Here is a 19,573-nt window from a genome sequence, read left to right as displayed (position 1 = left end):
ATCCCCCTCCCCTATTCCCCTTCTCTTTACTCCACCACTATACCTTATAACATCAACCACACTCTCCCACTCCTCTCTCTCCCCCCTACAAAACACACACTTTCTCACCTTCTCTCCCCACAAAACACACACACACACACACACACACACACACACAATGTTTGAAGAATCTGTGTCTAACCCTTCTTCAATCTGGGCATCAATGAACAGCTGGTTCACTCCAACTGTCCTCTTTGTTCTTCTCAATGTCATGATAGGCACCATTCTCTTCAGCTCCAACTTATCAACCTCCCCTCAACAACAACAACAAAACCAAGAAAACCAAGAACACAAACAAGAAAAACAAGAATCCAACACTCAGAACCACCAGAATGACCAAAATACCCCTGTGCTTCAAAAATCCCCATCGGTGCTCCAACGCATCAAATCTATCAATTTCAAGAGTTTTACTGAAGGATTAGATTCAGACACAACTGAACAACATTTGAATCAAGAACTGCAGTCAGCTATAGAGACACAAACACATTACTTGTTTGATGACCATGAAACAATGGCAGTCCAAGCCCAGTTCAGTTTTGAACAAACCCATCAAGAATCAGGCCCATTAAGAGAACCCCATGAATCAGAATCTCAGATCCAAGAACCCCATGAAGAGGAATCAACGGAAGTGGAAGATGTGGTCCCACAGAGCTTAGATGAAGTGTACAGTCATTTTGAGAAGCTCACCGACAGTCATTTTAGCAGAACTACTTCCGATACAAAACCGGCCTCCGGCGAGGTTCCAGCGAAGTTGTCGGCGAAGATGAAGAAGTCGGCGAGCATGAAGTCCCCTTTTGCGCATTTCGAGGAGGACGACATTGTGGAGGCTCGCCGGCCGGTGACTGTGAGGGAACGGGGTGCTAAAGTGACGGCCGTTGACGAAGAAGTCGATGCAAAAGCTGATGATTTCATCAACAAATTCAAGCAGCAGCTGAAGTTACAGAGGATTGATTCGATAATGAGGTACAAAGAAGTGATAAACAGAGGTGCTAACTGAAAGAAATGGGAAGTTTGGGGCGGTTTATGAAACTTTTGTAAGTTGGGGGGTTGTTCTGGAAAGTGGGGAAAGTATAGTGGTTCTTTCGTAAAACATTGGATGAGATGTTTAGATCTGGTTCTTGGTGGGCTGTTGTTGAAAAGTGGAAAACAATCATTAAAGGGCATTTTCGTCCTTTTGATTATGCAAAGTGTAATGAAAGATTAATGGAGGAGGGTAAGTTTTTTTTCTTATGGAATATGATAAATTGATAATATATTTTTTGTTTGTTCAAGCATACCCTTTATCCTTCTCTTGTTAATTGTTATGCAATTGGTTGGCATAAGGGGGTATAATGGTAATTTGGGTGAGCAGGGGTTTCGTTTTAATTCATATTTCATCTTTTTAAGCATGGAGGGGCAATATGATAACTATGGTAGATAGGTGTTGGTTACAACTTATATTATACTCCATTGTTTATTGTTAGTTAGGAATTAAATTGATGTGACTTTGATCTGTTTTTCCAAATATACCCTTAAATACCCTCTTTCTTTACTAAATCATGAAGGTCATAATGGTAATTGCGGTGGCTAATGGAGATTGTTAGTGATTGATGAAGACAAACTTGGTTTATGACATTGGGAGAAACCATATTACTTGGCAAGGGCAGTTAAGTCAATCTTGCATTTTGTTGGGAACAAATGCAAAGTTTGTATATGGTGTTTGCTTGGTTGGTGGTGCACGTGGGGATGTTATATGCCTAAACAAGTAGTATTATAAATTATTTTTTTTGAAAATATAATGATTTTATTAGTTGTTTTCTAGTTTTGGGTGGATGGATAATTGTACTATTGTAGTGGTGGTTTTGGTTGGGCTGAACAAGTAAAATTTGATGGGTCATGGTGATAAGGGAATAGTGGGGCACTTGTGAATGGTATACATTAACTAGTGTAAGTGTGGTGTGTATATTTGCAGTTTTGAAGTGGTTGGGATGTGAAGTGGTCAGTGTTGAGATAAATGTGAGACAAAGAGGGACCAAATATTTCTCCTTTTTTATTTTTGTTTGTTATATTTTCTTTTGTTATATGGTCATATCAGATTTGGTGGTTTCATTTCTTGCTTTCATATTTTGTAGAGAAAGACCCGGACTTTTTTCTCGATCGGCAAAGCAGTGTGGTTGGTTTAAGTTATAGCAGTCACTAGTCAGTCGTGTGTTTTGTATATTTGAAGGTGACATTCATATTCGACTTATTTAGGAAATAAGTCGTGTATTTAATTGTAAACTCCGGTTTCGAAAGTTTTGTGAACCTAAAGGCGAAATTCATATCTGATTCATTAGAATTCATATATCTAATCCCAAACTCATATCCATTTTCAATGTGTCATGTAGTTTTTGTGTATATTTAATATAAATATAATAATGAAATTTAATTAGAATATATTTTAAATATAAATTTTTAATGTATTATTTTATAAAATATATATTAAATCTTATACTAGTGAACTGATGAAAGGCCAGAGCACTATAAATTGTTACAGGGTTGGTGATATTTGGTAAACTCATATGCTTGCTTACAGAGGGGGTACTGTGTAGTGTGGTTAACGCCGCACTGGAATTCAGTGGTCTATTGCCATTCAAGCGATTCTTAGGTGATCATCACATTTTCTTCGGTGCCATTGTGGACAGTCAGTTTTTCCGAAAACAAGATTTGAATTTTACAACTACTTGTTATATAATACTTTAAAACTTTGTTAGTCTGCTTGGGATTAAAAAAGAGGGGTACGGATCCTGATATACGTATGTTAGTAGCATACGTTCAGCGGAAGGAATACGTCCGGTGCTTTCTTCCGCCGGATGTATACTAATATCATTCGTATGTTCTGGACCAACCGCCAAAAAAGAGTATTTAGTTTATAGAAAAAAAAGAGCATGTAGTTAGTCCTGAGCTAAAGTTTGTATAGAAGATGACTTCAATGTCTTGTTATATGATGATTTAGTTTCTGACGGTCTATAAAGGATCTGAAAATATTGATGGTTACTATTAAAGCAAGTAATTATGCATCCATAACAACCAAGTAATTTCTTCCCTAACTCAGATAATCTCACAATCTCATAACCTTCAAGAGCTGATTTATTCATTATTTTATTTTTTTTAGCACTTCCTTGTGCTGGCCACCATGAACTAGAAGTATTGCATAGAAAGAACAAAGTAAAGGTTTAAAGATTATGCAGCATACAAAGGTCATCTGAGCACTAAATTACTAGATAAGAAACAATTACAGAGTTGCGGATAGATGGTGATAAGCTATGTGCAGATACTAAGGAAACGGCCTAGATAATATCAGAATCCTGATTTAACATTCAACAGAAAAACCATTGTCATTAGTCAGTGTTCTGAAAGCATAGTCGAGGTCCTCTGGGGAGTACTTGATATATTTCTCCTTGTACCTTTTGCTCAGTGTGTGGCTCCCGTATTTTTCTAGAAAGCACTTATAAGCCGGAAGCAACTTTCTAAGTATGAACTTATGAAGCTGATCGCGCAACTGAATATCCAACACAAAAGATGTAGTCTGACAGACCTCTTCAAATGTCGTGTTGAAAGCCTTGAACCTATCCTTCAGGGAATCCTTTGAAAGCTTGTCGTAAAATGTAAACTTATTGCTTAGTCTAGGATCCCTTAAACAGTATAAAAGCCTGGGCCACATGGATGAAGAATAGAAGTGTGTTGCCTGTATGACATCTTTGCTCAATTTCAACACATACTCCTTCCCAATCAACTCTAGTAATTCCGGAGACCCTATAATTGTCTTGATTACATAGTTAACGTTGTTCATGATGAATACATAGCGCAGTGATGAATGTTCATGACATCTTGATTTGCCTTCCAGATTAATTCTTAGGCTAATCATGATCCAAATCAGGTGGAGTTGCAATGGAGATTTACCGGAATCCTCCAATGATTGCTCATCCAACTGATATCCCACACTTTCAATTGGCCCAGATAAGATTATACTTTTCAGAAGTTCCTCATACTGTGAGATGCTAGTAACATAATTCATCGCGTATTTAGTCAAAGAATGGATTGAACCATCTCGGGTCAGAGTGTTCAATCTCTCGTTGAGCACAGTATCCTCAAAGCTGGAAAACAGTTGCCTTACTAGAGTTGCAAGGTTTTCAATAGTCTTTATTGCCCCTTGAGATATATATGCAGATAATTTAGTGGAGAACATGTTTCGAATCTCAGGTATTAAAACAGACAGAGCCTTGTACAGATCCAAAACAGCAAATAGTTTCTGAAATGATGCAATGGAACTTACAGCATTTGCAAAATTGTTCAACTCAATTGCAACCTCTTTGACTATAGGTAGGAAACAGTTGTCATATGTGACAGAGCTTACACCTCCGAAGATCTGCTCATAATATTGCCTCTCCCCGGGAAAGAAACTGTTGTAGAATTTCCTGGCTGTTTGTATCCATAACCTAATATTTGCAGTGAATTCTTCAGAGTCCAAGCCCTGTAAGTCGTCGATGCTCCACTTCCCAAAGCCAAATCTCAGAAACCTTGCATCCACTGCTGACTTCCTTGAAATCTTGTAAGCCTCTATGCAGTCCCCAAGACATCCTGTGGAATTCAGCCTCTCTGCTATATTTTGGAGACGATAGACCTGCTCTGAGGACAGCTCACCTTGCACAGTATAACCGCTTCCCTGCAACTCATAGCTAGAACTGCTAGTCACACTACTTGAGTACACTGTGGAACTCCTGAGATAAGATCTGGTTCCACTAATTGAGAAGGTTAATATTCCTTTAAAAACCAGCTGCAGTGTTTTCATTGCACGTCTTTGAGTCTCATAACTGGAGATCATACCGGACTTAGTTGATTGCTGAACCTCATCTACTGCATACAAGTACTCAGTGAACGTGCTCCGCGCATCATAGATAAGTTCTTGTAGCTGCATTAAAGAACTGAATGAGCTGCGTCCATCTACATAGTTAATTATTTTTGTAGCTGATCCCAAATCTGGTATTTTAGTGTCCTGAAAGGCATAAGCGGTTGCTGAAGTTAATGGTGGCTGCTGGACTTTGGTGTCTGCATAAGCAGTTGAAGTAATTTCTGTGGATGTCAGAACCCCTGGACATGTCCAAGATGACAAAGAACTGTTAGTTTCCGTGATCTCTGCTGATGATGAAACGCTTGTTTCTTCTCTGTAGTAGTCTTCACCAATTGTGTCAGTAGGGAAACGCAGTTTTATTAGAGGAGGTAAAACAAATGTAGACATTATTATTGTTTAACAAAGATCTTGCCTAAGGGATTGGCGATGAAGATGTAAAATTAGTGCTCAGATGGACTTGTAGTACAATTTTATTGGATAACTTAACAAGGGTGGGAGTCATCGGGAAGCTGCCTTTAGTTTTCTTATTGAGTTTCCGGACTCCTTCCTCTTATAAAATTTTAGAAGTAAATTGCACTCGCAAATTCTAGTCATTGACTTGTACACTTAGTGCATCCATCACTATAGTTGCACAACTTCACAATTCCATTGACTTTGCATCCCTGAGTTAGTATTTGTCAACTTCAAGTTTGAAACTTGTTAGCATCAGGGGACCAGTGAAGAGGGAACATATTAGTCTTTTTTCACAAGTGTTGAATTTGGACATTCTTGTATGGTAGTTCTAATAATTGATCAATAAATATCTGTAACTCCAGGGGGAGATGCAGAATTAAGTCGCGAGGGAGACCAAGTAGGAGTTAGTGGTTCTTGAATGATCATGGTCTGTTAGATTAAGCGTTTCCAGGATAGTTCAACTTCAGTTCTTCCGCGTGATTCATCATAGCTTACACGTCTATTTCTGCTACGTCTATACTTAACCTTTGTAAAACAGAAGTAGTGTGATTGGTTATCCCACATAAGGCTATATACTACTTGTCCATCATATTAGGTGAATAGAAAAGAATGCTTAAGATGAAATCAGGAATCCCTGTTACATATAGATTCATTAATGTTTCGAATTTAGTAATTTTAACTTTACAAAGCACAGACTTTGGTCGATTTCTCTATTCAAATGAATTTAGAGCTAGATTAGCTTCAGTAATTGATAACATCTTGAACTTGAGCTCCTCTGATGTATACTTGATGTATCTCTCCTTGTACCTTTCACCCTGTATCTGCATACCATATTTTTGCAGAAACGACTCATAAGCCGGAAGCAAATTACTTATCATCTGCTTATGAAGCTGACAGTGTATGTGAATATCCGGCACAAGCATACTAGATTGAGTCTGACAAACCTCTTCGAATGTAGTGTTGAAAGCCTTGAACCTATTTTTCACAGATTTCCTCGATATTCCATTATAAAATGGAATCTGATAATGTAGTCCATCGTCTCTTAAGCAGTGCAAAACCCTGTGCCAGATGGATGAAATATAGTCCTGTGCTGCCTGCACGACATAGTTGCTCAACTTTGATAGATACTCCTTCCCAATCATCTTTAGTAGTTCCGGATATGCTGTAATAGTCTTGATTATGTAGTTGACATTGGTTGTGAGGAATACATAGCGTAACGTGGAGTCTTGGTATAATTCAGATTTACGCTCCAAATTGATTTTTAAGCTTATTATGATCCAGATCATGTGAAGTTCTAATGGGGTTCCACCTGAAGCATCCAGAAACAGGTCATCTTCCTGATTTCTCAGGCTTTTAGTCGGTTTCGATACAATTATATGTGTTAGCAGTTCCTTGTGCAGTGAAATTCTAGTCAGATATATCATTGCATATTCTGTCAGAAAATGAATTTTCCCTTCTGGAATTGGAGCGTTCGATAGCTCATTAAGCACAGTATCCTCAAAGCTGCTGAACAATTTTCTTACTAGAGTGGGGAGGCTATTTATAGTCTTAATTGCCCCGCGGGATATGCTTGAAACAGAATGGAAAATATCTTGAATCATAGGCAAGATAACAGAAAGAGCCCTGTACAGATCCAAAACTGCAAAGAGTTTTGCAAATGAGGCAATAGTACTTGCAGCTTCCGCAAAATTGTTCAACTCAACTGCAACATGTTCGACTGTAGCCAGGAAACAATTGTCATCTCTGACATCGCTTACACCATCATCTGCTCAAAAAATTGCCTCTCCACGGGAAATATATTAGTGTAACATATGTTGGCTGCTTGGATCCACATTCTAATTTTTTCAGCAAACTGTACACTGTCCAAAATTTGCAAGTCATTAGCGGTCCAGTTCCTAATGTGAAACTGCAGAAGCCTTGCTTCCACCGCGGACTTCCTTGAAATTCTGTGCACGTCAGGGCAGTCCCCAAGACATCCTGTGGAGTCCAGCTTCTTTACAATGTCACGGAGATAATAAACTTCCTCTGTGGAGAGCTCGCGATGGGACGTTTGATTGCTTCCCTGCAACTCATAACTAGTGCTGGACAGACTACTAGAGTAAACAGTGGAATTCAAAGAATCAGAAGCGGTTGCACGGATTGAGCATCCCAATATTCCTCGAAATAGTATGCAGTGTTTTTATAGCACGAATTCCATGAGTCTCGTAACTGGAGGCCGTACCTGACTTTATTGATTGCTGAACCTCATCTACTGCACACAAGTACTGATCAAATTGGTCGCGGTTTTCAACTCTGATAAGTTGTTGTAGCTGCAATGGAGATCCAAATTCTATGATTAGCTTTGCTGCTGACTCCAAATGTTGCGACTTAAAGGCATCTTCGGACTCTGATGCCTTCAGATCAGTATGATCAGATGTCATTGGAGGTGCAAGAGTCATATTTATTCTCAAGCCAAGGATCGACTTTCGACTCTGAGGCTTTGATAGCACGTTCAGTTTTATTGAATCAGAGAATGAAGTTGGGAGCCATTAACATTTTGTCTGCTATCAGAAGCGGCAAATAAGAGGTAAACTCGGTTTTGTGTGATCATCTACAATCTTATCTTTTGTTACATTTAACTTTGGGCATTCGGCCAAATCCAGCTTAGTTTATATGCTAGAGAAATCCAAATTAGTTTTGGAGGTAAACTTGGTTTTGTGTCATCATCTACAATCTTATCATTTTTTACGTTTAACTTTGGGCCTTCGGCCAGATCCTGCTTGGTTTATATGCTAGATAAATCCAGATTAGTTTTGGATGCACCCAATAAGATGCATCTTTAAGTACAAAATAGTTTGTGTATACACGTACTCCATTTTACAGGATATAAGAGTTCTCATTGGTTTGATCTATGCAGCTTCATAGAAACGACAGATTATAAATGATTTTAGATTGCTTTTGAGATGATGTATTTCATTTCAAATTTTGGATTTCAAATGACATGATTCGAGGCGTCACTTCAATTTCTCAGTTTTATACTAGTATTTGAATGTTAAGGATTTCAAATGAAATTCAAATCTAACTTTTTTTGTGTATGCAAACATGTCATTTGATCAAATCCAGGATTTCAAATGAAATCCACGTTCCCAGACAATGCACTACTTTTGAATTGATTTGGTGAAACCAGAGTCATTATTCTTTTATTAATCGTTACATATATGATCGAAGACTGCAGTTCTGAGGTAGATGCAGAATTCAGCCATGATGATGGACCAACTGAATTTGTTTCTCTTTAAATACCTAAAACATCTGCCGTACAAAAGGCTTAATCCGAAGAAAAACATAAGACAAATGCGGAATCACAGTCCCTTGCAACATTCTGAGCTATAGCATCTAGGCAACATATCCCAAAACATAGCCGAACTGAACCATGCTCTTCCCTAGCACCACTAAATTATATTTACTTGGGGACACAGTCTCAGTAGCCCCATGTTGCACATTTGAACATGTTCTGAATTTCAAGCAAGGTAACGGACACAGTAGTTCAAGTAGAAATCAGAATTATTAGCATCTTTACATATGTCCATTGAAAAAACCACATTTTGATTCATCAATGTTTTAATTCTCGATTTTTTAACTTTACAAACCTTGGTCAATTTCTTTTATTAAACAGAATCAGCCCCACAATAACTTTGTTAGTTGGAAATATTTTGTGTTCGTGTAAGAACAGTGATTCTTATTCTTCCCGAGTCTCCCGTGAGCCTGAGCTCTCATACCATGTTAAGTGACCAATTCTCCCAATATCTCAAGGTGTTGAGAGGAGGGCTTACCAGGATCATATTATATTCCAACACAGTGGATAGTCAGCACTCAGGAGCATGCTGAAAATAAGTTTTTACTGTATGCTCAAGGTCCTCCAATGTGTACTTAATGTATCTGTCCTTGTTCCTTTCACTCTGTAAAAGGCTCCCATATTTTTGGAGAAACAGCTTATAAGCCGGAAGCAACTTACTCAGAATGAGCTCATGAAGATGAAAGGGTATGTCTACATCCAACACAGGCATTCTTGATTGAATCCGAGAAGCCTCTTCGAATGTAGTGTTGAAAGCCTTGATCCTTTTCTTCACAGAGTTCTTTACTATCCAGTTACTAAATGAATACTTGAAGTTTAATCCATCGTCTCTCAAACAATACAGAAACTTGTTTGAAACTGATGTAGAATAGTCCTCCGCTGCCTGCACGACCTCTTTGCTCAGCTCGGATAGATACTCCTCCTGAATCATTTTTAGCAGTTCTGGAGACCCTGTAATAGTCTTAAATATGCGGTTAACATTGTTCATAATAAATACCTGGCGCAATGACGAGTCTCCATAAAGACTAGATTTGCCCTCCAAATTTATTTTCAAGCTTATTATGATCCAAATCACGTGGAGTTCTAACGGGGTTCCCCTTGAAGCTTCCAAAAACTGATCATACGCCTGAGTTCCCAAGCTTTTTGTGGGCCGAGATACAATTACATTTGTTAGCACTTCCTTGTACACTGAAATGCTAGTAACAAATTTCATTGCATACGTTGTCATAGAATGAATTGTGCCCTCTGCAGGTAAAGTTTTTGATTGCTCATTAAACACCGTATCCTCAAAGCTGCAAAACAATTTTCTTACTTGATTTGCAAGGCTATCAATAGTTTTTAGTGCCGCTTCTGATATAATTCTGCATGATGCAGAATTAAACGTGCCTTGAATCTTAGGCAAGATACTGAACAGAGCCTTGTACAGATCCAAAACAGCGAACAATTTTTGAAATGATGAAATGTAGCTTGCTGCATCTGCAAAGTTGTTCAACTGGATTGCCACAGGCTTGATTATAGCCAGGAAACAGTTGTCATCTGTGACAGATCCCACGCCATAAAAGATCTGCTCATAATAATTCCTCTCCTCGGGGAAGATATTGTTATAACAAATATTAGCAGTATCTATCCAAATTCTGATCTCTGTGGCAAATTCTTCGCATTCAAATCTCTGTAAATCATCAGTGGTTCTCTTTACAGTGCAAAACCTCCTACACCTTGCATCCACCACTGACTTCCTTGAATTTCTGTAGGCCTCGATGCAGGCCTCGTGACATCCTGTGATGCTTAGCCTCTTTATTATACTATGCAGATGGTTCATTTGCGGTGAGGAGAGCTCACCTTCACCATTACGATTTCTTCCCTGAAACTCATAGCCATAGCTGCTTGTCACACTGCTAGAGTGGAGAGTGGAACTCAAACGATCATATTCGAGTGCATAGGTTGATCTGTCCAATATATCTAGGAACATCTTCTTATTCTTCTGCAGATCATCTGTAGTAGAATCGACAAGACTCTTCGACATATTTATTGTAAAATCAAGGACCTGCAATGATGGTCTTTTGATGAAGATATAAGAATTGAAATAGAAATATATTCAAGTGTGAAGATACCAAATGAAATATACCAGGCTCCTTCATATAATATTTTTAAACGACATTTTTTCTGCTTGGGATTAGATTAGTATGTAGTTAGTTTCAAGGTAAACATAGACAAAGGCATATAATCAGTTCATTTCATTTAAGCTTACATCTTCATATACGATCTTCCGGTTATCAAGTGACCAGTTATTCTAAAATCTGAACATGCTAAGAGGGTTAACCAAATCATATTGTATTTAAACATCGATTTGTCTAGTGTGTGCTCCTACTCACACGTCAACCACCACTTTTTGATTAGGTGGAGTATTTGTATAAGTTTCCATCTCATAAATATTGATGGCTACCCTGCACAAAAATCTTCCACCTAAGTAAAAAATAGTTGTTTGTGTGCGCTCATACCAGAAAGACCGTTTAAACATATACGACGAATAAATCCAGTTTTGGTTGCACACAATAAGATGCATCTTCAAATACAAAATTAAACATATACGACGAATAAATCCAGTTTTGGTTGCACACAATAAGATGCATCTTCAAATACAAAATAGTTTTGTGTATGTCCACACACGTACTCCATTTTACAGGATAAAAGAGTTTTCATTGGTTTTATATACGCAGGCATTATCTTCATAGAAACGACAAATGAATGAATTATAGATGATTTTAGTGCTTTAAATTGATCTGGTTAAGGCGAGAACCATTGTTCTTCTTGTTTTGACAGCCAATTCGATACCTCTGTACGTGGATATAATACATTTCAGTGTAACCTAACACAAGGAGCTCCTGCTCCTCACAAAACTTATTTGAGAAAATAAATTGATACGTCCCTAACACAAGGAGCTCCTGCTCCTCACAAAACTTATTTGAGAAAATAAATTGATACGTCCCTAAATTATTCTGCTTTTATTCGATAAATATCTGAACAAAAGATTTCTCAAATCGGGTCTTTTAACTTTTTCATTTGTCCGTATCAGATCCTTCTGTTAAGTAGATTCTCTAACAAACGTTAAAATCTTGCTGACATGACGAATCACCAGCTAATCCAGCACAATCTTGCTGATATGATATGGCGACATATCACCAATTTGTACATATAATAAAAAAAATGAAAAAAATATAGAATAATATTACATCCACGGAAACAGATGCAGAATTATGTATAAAATGACGTGGATTCCACTGTCATCTATACTCTATGCTGTTTTCTCCTTTTAGCTTTGTAGTGCTTTGCGTTTTTAAGTTTTGAGTCTTGAAGTGTACAGCTATTTTTTATTATACATATAGATTATATCTTTCAAGTTTTTCCTTTTATTATCCAATATCTTTATTATATATGTATTATTATCTTTTTAATTTGATTTTTTTGCTTATATTATTTAATTTATTTACTATGCTTTGTAATTGTACCAGACTTGGTTATTTTATATTTTAAAATTTTCAAATATAGCACATATTTGTTATTAATGTTAAAATATGAATGATAAAATAAATAATTGAAAATTTAGAATATAAAATATAATATACCACAGATCTGTTATTAATGTTAAAATATGAATGATAAAATAGATAACTGAAGATTTTAGAATATAAAATAACCGAGTCTGGTACAAAGCATAATAAATAAATTTAATAATATAAGCAAAAAACATCAAATTAAAAAAATAATAATACATATATAATAAAGATATCAGGTAATAAAAGAAAAAGTTTGAAAGATACCTATATGTTTAATAAAAACTACCTATATGTTTAATAAAAACGGTTTTTCTATGATGTGCCCATGCGCACATATTAAGCACTAAAATAGTAAAATCTATGAATTTGGAGGGTTTTGATTGGCTTACACTCTTCAATAATAATGGTCCCCTGCATATACAACGATCACACCAATCAAAATTCTCTAAAACTATAAATTTCTCTATAAATTTCTGTGCTTAGCATGTGGTAAGAGTCAAAACTTAAAAACGCATAACACTGCAAAGCTAAAAGGAGGAAACAGCAGAGTACAGGGGTTACTCGAAGTCTCGAAAGTATATGCACACAAGAGCAGTGCTTATGAGAGAGTGTTGTTTTTCTGCAGATGTAATTGAAGAGGATGAAGCTGTTTTGTACTCATCTTCCACCTCCATCCTTGTAAGAATTCCTTATCTAAAAACCTTCCCTATTTAATGCCCTCGAACAAATCATACATAGGAGTATATGGGTATCAAAAAAAAATAAATCATATATATACTTACATATTTTATCTCTGTAGCTCCCAGTTTCTTCACACGCATCCGGCATTCATATCCTCTGCAATAATTCTCATTCTCGAGAAACGAGATCATAATTTTCAAAATCATTCATATGGGTCCTTCACATTTTCGTTTTCTTACAAACCCATCTCGAAATCTTGAAATTTAGGGTCGATTTTGTCATCCGGGTCGGAGAAATATTGAGAAATGGCTCCAACGTTCGAGTGGTGGCCCATCTGACGACGACGTTTTGTTGTCGAACGGTACCGGAAATTTGATTTCCAGCAACCCCAAGTCGAAATTCCAGTACAATTTCATTTTTCTTTTAATATAAGTAATAATCAGCTCGTGACAGTGTCGTCATGTAGCAAGATTCTAATGGATCAACTGGTGATGTGTCGCCACATCAGCAAGATTCTAACGTCGGTTAGAATCTACTTAACGGAAGGACTTGATACAAACAATTGTAAAGTTAAAGGACCCGGTTTAGGAAATCTTTTATTAAGGGACCTTTTGAATAAAAGCTGAATAATTTAGGGACGTATCAATTTATTTTCCCAACTTATTTCGACAAAAGTTGAATACTAAAACACCTGAAATTTGGACATCCTTGGGGACTAATATTTGTCTATTATTGTTCTTTTATTGGTTTTGTATTCTCATGAATACCTTGTTCATCTTCAACACTAGTAGGTGAGATGGTCGGTTATAGTTGTTGGTTTAAATTTTTAGCTTATTGGGATAGTAGATTTCAATAGAGTTCTCTATAGTTATGATTTATGTAAAAGTATACTTAGAGAGATTTTTTTGTTCGACATGATATCCGATTGGCTATATTTTTTTGTTCAGAGGATACAAGGTTGAAGATTTAGAATTTTTACATATTATTATCTAAAAAGTGCGGCTTGACACTACCTAGAATATTTACTAAGGAGTTTCTATCGTTGATAATGTTCTTACAGCTATCTTTGAATATTTCTGCAGTTACAAATTTATGTCTTGCATGTCTTTTTATGTGTCTTGTAATTTGAGGATTTTATTTTTTAAGTATTACCTTATGAAGCGAAATTCAGCGGACTTAATTTGACTGAATTTTGATCATAGTACTCGATGGACTCGTTCAAAATTTTGACTTAATTGAATCATTTATGCATATGGAGTTTGAATTTTAAGTAAAAGTCATTACACGAAGGAGTCTGGAATTAGACAGGAAGACCAAAAGCAGCTTCCCAATGGCTCCCACCTTCATTTTGTCAATGTCTTCATTATAATTGTACTTGTTGATGCTATCTGAACTTACATCTTCATCTTCAAACCTTTAGACTAGATCCTTCAAACAAAAAAAATGTCTGCAGTTATTGTACCTTCTGCAATAGACTTGCATTTCCCATCCATGTCTTCCGACACAATGGATGAGGACTTCCAAGATGAAATGACCGTTGCATCATCAACAGAGATCGCGGAAGCTAACAGTTTATTGTCGTCTTGGGCATCTACTGGAGTTTTAACATCTCCAGAAGTTAATTCAACCTCGTACAAAAGTACCAAGATCCATGAGCCTCTGTCAACTCCAGAAACCTCAAGTGTATCACCAAATGATGAAGTCACTGGTTCTTATACTTTCAGATTTGATTGCTACTCGCGAAGAGCAGGATTTGAAGTTGGAAAGTATTTGACATCTGATACTTTCTCAGCAGGAGGGCATGACTGGGCCATAAATTTGTACCCCAATGGCAAGAAGTACGAGTATAAAGATTACATCTCGCTCTATATAAGATTGGACAGTGAAGGAACTGATGTGAATGCCGTGTTTGAGATGATGCTTGTTGATCAGAGTGGAAGAGGCAAGCACAGCATGCAGACACATTTTGGTTTCTTGATGAGACGACGTGGAAGCCAATGGGGATTTGGCCAGTACATGAAAAAAAAATATTTGGAGAAACTAGGCTACCTAAAAAATGATTGTCTGGTAGTAAACTGTGTGGTGGGAGTCCTTGAATCTGGTACAGGATTTGAAATCTCAGCCCCGAGTAATTTTACATCCGCTTACTTATCTGCATCCCTTAATAATCAGATTATGAAGCTTAAGAAATCACAAAGCATGAAGGTTTCTGACAGCGAGGACACAAAGTTGCCAGATTTGGAGTCAGCAGTAAAAGTAATCAATGAATTTGAATCTCCATCGCAGCTACAAGGGCTTATTAATGATGGAGACCGCAGAAAATTTTCTCAGTACTTGTATGCAGTGGATGAGATCCAGCAATCAATTAGGTCAGGTATCTCCGGTTATGACACTCATGGAGCTCGAGCTATTAAACAGCTGCAGCTGATCTTTCAAAGAATCTTGGACTGCTCGGTTACTGGGACAAAGTATGATGCTATGACTACCACTGTTTACTCTAGTAGTGTGACCAGCAGTTACAATTATGAGTTGCAGGGAAGCAATCAGACTGGCCAGGGTGAGCTCTCGAGTGAGCAAATCTATCGTCTGTGCAGTATAGTAAATAGACTAAACTCCACAGGATGTCTTGGCGACTGCATCAACGTGTACAGAATTTCAAGGAAGTCAGCAGTGGATGCAAGGTATATGAGGTTCTGCATTGGTAGGTGGACCATCAACGACTTGCAAAGTTTGTACTACGAAGACTTTACCTCAAAAATCAGAATGTGGATACTAGCAGCCTATAAATGTTATGACGCTATATTTCCTGGGGAGAGGCAATATTATGAGCAGATCTTTAGTGGTGTAAGTGCTGTCACAGACGAAAACTGTTTCCTGGCTATAGTTAAACATGCTGCGATTGAGTTGAACAATTTCGCGGAAGCAGTAAGTTGTACTACATCATTTCAAAAGTTCTTCCCTGTTTTGGATCTGCACAAGGTTCTGGTTGCTATCTTGCCTAAGATCCAGAGCACGTTCCACTCGGTATCAGTTGCAAATATATCTTATAGGGCTAGTAATATTATCAATAGCCTCACAACTGTCATAAGGAAATTGTTTTCCAGCTTCCAGGATACTGTGCTCAATGAGCAATTAGACACCCTACCTTCAAAAGGCGCGGTTCATTCTTTAACAGAATATGCCATGAAGTATGTTACGAGCATTTCATTGCACAAAGATCTGCTCACAAATATAATTGTATCTCCACCAACAGAAAGGTTGGGAAATCAGGAAGATGAACAATTTTTGGAAGCTTTGAGTGGAACCCCATTAAGGCTCCACATGATTTGGATCATGATAAGCTTAAGGATCAATTTAGAGGGTAAATCTAGTCTTTATGGAGACTCGTCAATGAGTTATATATTCATCATGAACAATGTTAGCTACGTAATCAAGACTATTACAGGGTCTCCAGAACTACTAGAGCTGATTGGGAAGGAGTACCCGTCAAAGTTGAGCAAATATGTGCTACAGGCAGCACAGAACTATGCTTCATCCACTTCGCACAAGGTTCTGTACTGTTTAAGAGATGATGGATTAAACTTTAAGTTTCTACTTTGTAATGGGATTTCAAAGAATTCTGTAAAGAATAGGTTCAAGACTTTCAACACTGCTTTTGAAGAGTTTTGTCAGGCCCAATCCACAATGTCTGTGTTGGATACTCAGCTGCGCTGTCAGATCAATAAGTTGATACTAGGTAAGTTGCTTCCGGCTTATAGATCATTTCTGGAGGAATTTGGTAGCCATATACAGAGTGAAAGGTTCAAGAAGAAATACATCAAGTATTCAAATCAGGAGCTGGAGAACAAATTAAAAATTTTGTTTTCAGAACACTGACCACCAATTGAAAGTGGCATAGATACTTGAAACTTGTTTTACAATCTAATACTGTTTTCCCACTATCATTTTGTAAATCCTCAAAGATTGTGTTTTGGCACATATATTTTATTTTATCAAGGCCAATTGAAAGTTTGGGATATCAGTTGGATGAGCAATTATTTTATGTTATGGATGCATAATTACTTGCTTTAGTAGTACTCCCTCCGTCCCCCTGAGTTGTATACATTGGGGGACGGGGACGCGACACGGACTTTAATGCTCCTGTTTTACATAGTTCTATAACTTATTTTTAAGATTTTTCTTTTCTGAATAAAAGTTTGAATGTTATATTTTTATTCAGAAAAAGAAAATTTTAAAAATAAGTTATAGAACTATATTTTACAAGAGCATTGAAGTGTGTGTCGAGCAGTGAAAAAGAAACGTATAGAATTAAATGGGACAGAGGGAGTAACCATCAATATTTTCAGATCCTTAATAGATCGTTAGAAACTAAATCCTCATATTACAAGGCACATTAAAAGACAAAGAAGTCATCTTCTATACAAAGTTTACCTCAGGACTAACTACATACTCTTTTTTAATCCCAAGCAGACTAGCAACTAGTTTTAAAGTATTAGCACTATCCCTCCAACGATATCGCTTTCTCCCATGGCAGATGATCTGCACATACCGCTTGTGGCATTCCAAGAAATGAAGGATTCCAACTCCAAATGTGAGGATACCAATGTGCCAGATTTGAAGACAGCAAAAAAAGTAATCGAAGAATTAGGATATCCGTTCCAGCTGCAACAACTTATCAATAATGGAGACCGCGAGAAATTTAATCAATACTTGTATGCAGTAGTTGAGATTCAGCAATCCATCAATTCAGGGTTAATCACCGGTTATGAGACTCATGGAAGTCGTGCTATAAAATCACTGCACCTGGTGTTTCGAGGAATATTGGACTGCTCAATCAGTGCCAACACAAGTTCTGATCCTTCGAGTTCCTCTCTTTACTCTAGTGGTGTGCCTAGCACTTATAGTTATGAGTTGCAGGGAAGAAATCGTACTTTCGAATATGAGCTCTCCTCAGAGAAAATTTATTATCTCCGTAGCATAGTTGAGAAGCTAAATGCTATAGAATGCCTTGGGGACTGCATTGACGTGTACAAAAATTTAAGGAGGTCGGCTGTGGATGCAAAGTATCAGTGGTTTCGGATTGGGAACTGGACCACTACCGACTTGAAAAAATTAGACTCGAGACAGTTTGCTGCAAAAATTAACATATGGATTCAAGTAGCCAAAATATTTTATGACGGATTCTTTGTTGGGGAGAGGCTATCTTTTGAGCAGATCTTCAAAGGTGTAACAGCTGCGACGTATCACAACTGTTTTGTACCTATCGTCGAGCATGTTGCAGTTGAGTTGAACAATTTTGCGAGTGCTGTAAGTTCTATTGCTTCATTTCAAAACCTGTTTCCTGTTTTAGATCTGTACAGCGCGCTGGATGTCATCTTGCCTGACATTTTAATCATGTTCTCCACTTCATGGACAATAAATATATCTCAGGGGGCAATTAATATTCGACGGAGCCTCTTAACTCTAGTAGGGAAATTGTTATGCAGCTTTGAGGATACTGTGCAAAATGAGCTATCAACCGCGCTACTTCCTGAAGGCACGGTTCATTTTTTGACAGCATATGCAATGGAATATGTTACTAAAATTTCATTGCACAAGGAACTGCTAAGATATATGATTGAGTCCCCAACTAAAAGCTTGGGAAATCAGGCAGATGATCAATTTCTGAATTCTGCAGGTGGAACCCCATTAGCACTCCGCGTAGTTTGGATCATCATCAGCTTGAGAATCAACTTGGAGCGTAAATCTAGTCATTATAGAGATGCGTGGTGTCGCTATGTATTTGTTACCACCAATGTTAACTACGTAATTAAGACCATTAAATCATCTCCAGAACTACTAGACTTAATTGGAAAGGAGTATTCATCAAAGTTGAGCACCTATATCGCGCAGGCAAGACAGGACTATTCTTCAACAATTTGGGACAGGGTTTTGTACTGTTTAAGAGATGATGGATTAAAGCATAAGTTCCTCTTCTATAACAGAATTTCGAGGAATTCTGTGAAGAACAGGTTCAAGACTTTCAACACGACATTTGAAGAGGCTTGTCGCAGTCAATCCAGATTGTTTGTGCCAGACATTGACATTGACAGTCAGTTTCATATGTTGATACTAAGCAAGTTGCTTCCGGCTTACAAGGTTTTTTTAGAGAAGTACAGTAGCCATCTACAGAGCGAAAAGTACAAGGAGAGATGCATCAAGTACTCATCAGAGGACCTTCAGAGTAAAATTCAAACTCTGTTTACGGAAAAACTGATTGTCCACAATGGCACAGAAGAAAATTTGATGATCCCCTGAGGCTCGTTCCGCTTGAATGGCAATAAATCACTGAATTCCAGTGCATATGTGTTTACCAATTATCACCAACCCTGTAACAATTATCACTGAATTTGTTTTTGAGCTCATCCCAAAAAGCCTCATACTAATGTAGTTATTTGACTGCTTATTCAAGACAAATCTTCTTTTATCTTTACGATGTGAAACTTGGTTTTACAACCACGTAACAACATCATATACAATCTTACCCGTAACCTTTAATGAAAAACTGATTACTAAAACGCCTGAGACATTTAATGACATTTAAATACGTCTATCATTTCCTTATTATCAAGGCGAGCTTCATTAACTAAACTGTAACAGTTGCAG

At 37.4% G+C, this 19,573-nt stretch overlaps 6 protein-coding genes across 6 annotated transcripts; 3 read left to right on the top strand and 3 right to left on the bottom strand.

The window, feature by feature from the left end:
- LOC108205362 (pathogen-associated molecular patterns-induced protein A70) lies at positions 1 to 2,364 on the top strand. The gene is made up of 2 exons (XM_017375304.2): positions 1 to 1,252; positions 2,151 to 2,364. The coding sequence occupies exon 1, from the start codon at positions 158 to 160 to the stop codon at positions 1,034 to 1,036; it is 879 nt and encodes a 292-aa protein (XP_017230793.1). The 5' UTR covers positions 1 to 157; the 3' UTR covers positions 1,037 to 1,252; positions 2,151 to 2,364.
- Positions 2,365 to 3,207: 843 nt separating this feature from the next.
- Positions 3,208 to 5,442, bottom strand: LOC108224815 (exocyst complex component EXO70A1). The gene has a single exon (XM_017399549.2). The coding sequence runs from the start codon at positions 5,294 to 5,296 to the stop codon at positions 3,371 to 3,373; it is 1,926 nt and encodes a 641-aa protein (XP_017255038.1). The 5' UTR covers positions 5,297 to 5,442; the 3' UTR covers positions 3,208 to 3,370.
- A 630-nt stretch (positions 5,443 to 6,072) lies between these two features.
- LOC108224807 (exocyst complex component EXO70C2) lies at positions 6,073 to 7,800 on the bottom strand. Its single transcript, XM_017399537.1, has 3 exons — positions 7,584 to 7,800; positions 7,172 to 7,519; positions 6,073 to 7,079 (listed from the first exon to the last, which is right to left on the bottom strand). Exons 1-3 carry the CDS (start codon positions 7,798 to 7,800, stop codon positions 6,073 to 6,075), a joined length of 1,572 nt encoding a protein of 523 aa, XP_017255026.1.
- Positions 7,801 to 8,492: 692 nt separating this feature from the next.
- Positions 8,493 to 10,774, bottom strand: LOC108224799 (exocyst complex component EXO70A1). The gene has a single exon (XM_017399526.2). The coding sequence runs from the start codon at positions 10,714 to 10,716 to the stop codon at positions 9,205 to 9,207; it is 1,512 nt and encodes a 503-aa protein (XP_017255015.1). The 5' UTR covers positions 10,717 to 10,774; the 3' UTR covers positions 8,493 to 9,204.
- Positions 10,775 to 12,759: 1,985 nt separating this feature from the next.
- On the top strand, positions 12,760 to 16,949 carry LOC108208060 (exocyst complex component EXO70A1). Its single transcript, XM_017378538.2, has one exon. It carries the CDS (start codon positions 14,372 to 14,374, stop codon positions 16,802 to 16,804), a length of 2,433 nt encoding a protein of 810 aa, XP_017234027.1. The 5' UTR covers positions 12,760 to 14,371; the 3' UTR covers positions 16,805 to 16,949.
- A 313-nt stretch (positions 16,950 to 17,262) lies between these two features.
- LOC108224789 (exocyst complex component EXO70C1) lies at positions 17,263 to 19,425 on the top strand. Its single transcript, XM_017399513.2, has one exon. It carries the CDS (start codon positions 17,456 to 17,458, stop codon positions 19,223 to 19,225), a length of 1,770 nt encoding a protein of 589 aa, XP_017255002.1. The 5' UTR covers positions 17,263 to 17,455; the 3' UTR covers positions 19,226 to 19,425.
- Positions 19,426 to 19,573: the final 148 nt, after the last annotated feature.

Source organism: Daucus carota, chromosome 1 (genome assembly GCF_001625215.2).
Source record: "Daucus carota subsp. sativus chromosome 1, DH1 v3.0, whole genome shotgun sequence".
NCBI classification, from domain to species: domain Eukaryota; kingdom Viridiplantae; phylum Streptophyta; class Magnoliopsida; order Apiales; family Apiaceae; genus Daucus; species Daucus carota.
Note: the sequence above shows the minus strand (reverse complement) of the source record. Positions and strands in the feature narration are given on the sequence as shown.